Genomic DNA, 4,893 nt, shown 5'->3' with positions numbered 1-4,893 from the left:
TTTTTTCAAGGTTCTTAGTTTCTTTACATTGGGCCAGAACATGTTCTTTTAACTCACAGACATTTCTTATTATCCACCTTCTGAAGCCTAATTCTGTTATTGGAATGCACTCGTTCTCCATCAGGCCTTGTTCCCTTGTTGATGAGGAACTGTGATCCCCTGTAGAGGGAGAAGCATTCTGACCTTGGGTATTCTCAACCTTTTTATGCTGGTTTCTTCCCATCATTATAAATTTATACACCTGTCGTCTTTGTAATTACCGACTTTCAAATTAGGTCTCTGAGTGGACATCCAACTTGTTGATTCCCAGTGCCAGAATCTGAGCAACCCACTGTGCCCGCTAGAACAGCAGCGTTAAGATCCATGATGCTTTTCTTCCTGGGAATCTCCAGGCTGGCTTCCTTCTTCTTTTTTTTTTTTTTTTTTTTTTTCCGGCAGCACTTTTATTCTTCCTTACACAATGATGTGCTGCTGGGGCCTAATGTTCTCACATAACAGTAGAAAACCAAAATTTGTTGTCATCTATTTAAAGAATTGAGAGCTGCGTACAAAAAAAAAACCTTACATAAATTAAAAGGATGAATACATTTACAGGTGTAAATGCAAACCGCTTCCAACTCAAGGCAAGTAACAGCCCACGGTGTTCTGGCAGGAAAACAGCTAAGAAAGGAAACCGGGTCCTATGGCTTGGACTTTCCAACGCTGACAGACAGGCAATTGCCAGCTTCTAGAGCAATCCCAGAACACTCGGCCCTGACACATGAATACCCTGCAAAGATAGGAGACTGCTGGCCACGCAGACGCACCAAGCCAGACTTGTCTGCCCACAAGCACGTTTTTACCTCAGCCACGAAGTGACCAAGCCACATGTACTAAAGGTTGAAATCAAAGATATGTACAGGGTATTAAACAAATAACAAGGAGAACAGTTAAACCGACTACCTCATGAAGATCCTCACCGAGTGCAGCTACAGCTTCACCACCGCGGCCGAGCAGGAGATTGTATGCAACATCAAGGATAAGCTGTGCTACATCGCCCTGGACTTCGAGCAGGAGATGGCCACAGCCGCATCCTCCTCCTCTCTGGAGAAGAGCTATGAGCTGCCCGACAGCCAGGTCATCACCATTGGTAACGAGTGGTTCCAGTGTCCGGAGGCACTGTTCCAGCCTTCCTTTCTCGGCATGGAATCTTGTGGCATCCATGAGACCACCTTCAACTCCATCATGAAGTGTGACGTGGACATCTGTAAGGACCTGTACACCAACACTGTGCTGTCTGGTGGCAGCACCATGTACCCAGGCATCACTGACAGGATGCAGAAGGAGATCACTGCCCTGGCACCCAACAGTATGAAGATCAAGATCATTGTACCCCCAGAGCATAAGTACTTCGTGTGGATTGACGGCTCCATCCTTGCCTCACTGTCCACCTTCCAGCAGATGTGGATTAGCAAGCAGGAGTACAATGAGTCCGGCCCCTCCATCGTCCACCGCAAATGCTTCTAAACGGACTGCGAGCAGATGCGTAGCATTTGCTGCATGGGTTAATTCGGAAGTATAAATTTGCCCCTGGCAAATGCATACACCTCATGCTAGCCTCATGAAACTGGAATGAGCCTTCGAAAAGAAATTGTCCTTGAAGCTTGTTTCTGATATCAGCACTGGATTGTAGAACTTGTTGCTGATTTTGACCTTGTATTCAAGTTAACTGGCTTCCTTCTTGAGTCCCTTTTTCAGTCAGCTGAATGGGCGACTCTGCCTTCCCGGAGCTCCAAACGTCGACCAAAAGGGGACCCAGTCCTGTTTACTCTGCAGCAAGAACTGCTGCGCTGGCCACAAGAGTTGTGCTAGCAACCCATGGGGCTCCTCCGCTGGGAATCTCCTGGCCCGTAGGCAACTAAAATTCGTCTGAAAGTGTGGCATCCTCTCGTTCTCTGCGCTTTCACTAGGAGCTACAATCCTGAGCTGCTAGTAATTAGCCATCTTGGATCTCTCTCCAAGAACGCTTTATTCTTTTATATTCATTTTGTTTGTTTCCTCTGACTGTGTATTTTCAAGTAGTCTGTCTTCAAGCTCACTAATTTCTTTTTCTGCTTGATGCATTCTGCTGTTAGGTTACTCCGATGCTTTCTTCAAAAATGTGAATTGCATTTTTCAACTCCAGAATTTCTGCTGCATTCTTTCAAATTTTTTCAATCTCTTTGTTAAATTCATTCGATAGAATCTAAATTTCTTCTCTTTGTTATCTTGGATTTTGTTGATCTTCCTCCAAACATCCAATTTGAAGGCTTTGTCTGAAAGGTACTATATCTCTATCTCTCCAAGATTGGTTACTGGTTACTTATTTAGTTTCTTTGAGGAGGTCATGTTTTCCTGGATAATCTTGATGCTTTTGGATGTTTGCCAGTGTCTGGACATTGAAGATCTGGGTATTTATTGCAGTTTCCTCAATCTGGGCTTTTTAGTAACTCTCCTCCTTGGGAAGGCTTTCCAGATATTCTAAAGGGACTTGGGTGTTGTGATCTACTTTGGTCAATGTAGCCACATCTGTTTTAGAGGGCACCTCAAGCCCAGTAATGCGTGGTCATTGCAGACTCATAGAAGTACTGACTTTATGGTCTTGGATAATATACGGAAAAATTCCCTGTATTACTTAGCAGAGACTTGTCCTCTTTTTTTACTTTACCCCAGACAAAGTTTCTGTCTCTGTGCTGATCTGGAGCTGGGGGAGAAGTGTTACAAGTACGCTTGTAGACCCCAACACTGAAATTGCACTGAGTCATACCCAAAGACAGCACACTACTGGTTCTCACTCAAGGCCTACAGTGACCACTGCTTGGCTAGCACCTATGTTCACTCAAGGCCCAAGGACTTTACATCCAGCAGGTGGTAAATCCAGGCAAACTTGTGTCCTTCCCTTCCAGGCAATGTGTTCTCCTTAGCCCCTGGTGGGTCTGGGGAATCCCCTCTGAGGTAGGGCCTGGAGTTAGGAATCTTAGGAATCTACCTGGTGCTCTACTTACTGGAGCTGAGCTGGCACCCAAGCCACAAGACAAAGTCCTCCTCATTCTTCCCTCCCCTTTCCTCAAGCAGAGAAGTCTCTCCCTATGACCACCACCACCTTTACCTGAGGCAGGTATTGCCTGCAACTGACAATGTTTACTCATGCCCAAGGGCTCTTCGATGTGCCCTTGGTGAATGCCACCAGGCCTGAGTTTCTCCCTTGAGGGCATTAGGCTCCCTCTGCCCCAGTACAAGTTCAAAAATGACATTTAGGAGCCAATAACTGGAACCAAGGACCCAGGAAGCCCACTTGAAGCTCTATGCCACTGTGGCCAACCCGGTACCTAAGCTACAAGACAAAGTCCCCTTTACTCTCTGTCTCCTTTTCTCAAGTGGAAGGGGTCTCTCCCTATCACTACCACAGCTGGTAATGTACTGGGTCACACTTGAAGCCAGCATGGCTATGATGAGTCTCACTCAAATCTGTGGCAAGTACAGCCTGTCTATCCCATTGCTGATTAGTCAGGCCCAAGATCTCTTTCTTCAGTCAGAAGATGATGAACAGGACTCTGCCTGGTGCCATATGCTACTGTGGCTGAACTGGTATCCAAGTTACAAGCAAAACTCCTCTTTACTCTCCCCTCTCCTCTCCCTAAGCAGAGGAGAATCTGTCCTAGAGCTGCAAGCCGCACTGTAACACAGCACTCCTTTAGCTTCTCCAGCTGGTATCTCCCTAGGTCACATGCACTCTGAGTCCACCAGTTCTGAGCCCAGCTCTATACCAGACTTATCTAAGAATTGCAATCCTGTGGCCTAGGCTACCTTTCAAGTTTATTTAGGATTCCAGAGCACTTCAACCTGTGGTGGCAGAACTTGCCACAACTCAGGTCTAACTACTAGACTGGAGAATTTGCTTCTGGCTAGGGCTGGCCTAAATGCTCCCTCGATGGGCATCAGCTGAGCTCTGCCTCCTGTTGCTTTCCACTGTGACAGGACACCATTGAGTTTCAATGCAAGATTTCACATCACTGCACTCTCCCTCCCCTAAGCACACAAATTCTTTCTTTATGACAAGTTGCTTTGCTGGGGTATAAAGGAGGGATAGTGCAGATGATTCAAGACCATCTTTCCTATCCTTTTCAGTGTTTCTTTCTTTAATATGAGTTAAAATAAGGTACTGTGATCACTCCTCACTCACCTAAATTTTGGTTCTAATGTAGGTGTTTTTAGTGTGGATAATTTTTCGGTGTTCCTGCTGGGAGGACAATTGCTAGAGGCTTCTATTTGCCCACCATGCTTTGCCTCCCCTATCATTTTATTTTTAACTTTAATTCATTGATTGATTGAGCTGCATTTTATTTTTCAATAAACAGTGGACTCAATTTTTTTCATTGCCCCCCAAAAAAACTAATCGATCATTCCCAAACCAATATCACATATTAAATAAATTTTATGGAATTAACTGAATCATCTATCTTATTTTCACTAATTTTATGTTAATATTACCAATGTATATTTGTAATATACATTTATATACAATGTATATTATATACCTATATATTTTATATATAAATGTAATATATAAAATGTATTATATATATATATATATATATATATATATATATATATAGAAAGAGAGAGAGAGCAGGCATATGTGTTAGACACTGAAATCACTGGTGAATACAGATACTATCCTTTCCCTCAAGGAGTTTAAATTTTAATGAGGTACAATTTTTCAAAGTAAACAGATAATAAATGAAAAATTGTACTATGTAATTTATAATAACATCTAACATTTATTGAACACTTACTATATACCTGACTCTGTTCCAAGGATCATCAATCTATTGCCTGTGGCAAAATCCAGTCAGCATTCTGTTTCACATAGAC

General features: G+C 43.4%; 1 protein-coding gene across 1 annotated transcript; it reads left to right on the top strand.

Annotated features, from left to right (window-relative positions):
• The first annotated feature begins 407 nt into the window (after positions 1-407).
• On the top strand, positions 408-1,703 carry LOC116549873 (actin, muscle). Its single transcript, XM_032275616.1, has one exon. The coding sequence runs from the start codon at positions 946-948 to the stop codon at positions 1,504-1,506; it is 561 nt and encodes a 186-aa protein (XP_032131507.1). The 5' UTR covers positions 408-945; the 3' UTR covers positions 1,507-1,703.
• The last annotated feature ends 3,190 nt before the right edge of the window (positions 1,704-4,893 follow it).

The sequence above is a fragment of the Sapajus apella genome, unplaced genomic scaffold, assembly GCF_009761245.1.
Source record: "Sapajus apella isolate SASKATOON/1434 unplaced genomic scaffold, GSC_monkey_1.0 scaffold1, whole genome shotgun sequence".
Classification (NCBI taxonomy): domain Eukaryota; kingdom Metazoa; phylum Chordata; class Mammalia; order Primates; family Cebidae; genus Sapajus; species Sapajus apella.
This window is presented reverse-complemented; position numbering and strand designations above follow the sequence as displayed.

Bases quoted from the DNA above. Each gene is read 5' to 3' on its own strand.
- LOC116549873 (XM_032275616.1), top strand. From the start codon at position 946: ATGAAGATCCTCACCGAGTGCAGCTACAGCTTCACCACCGCGGCCGAG.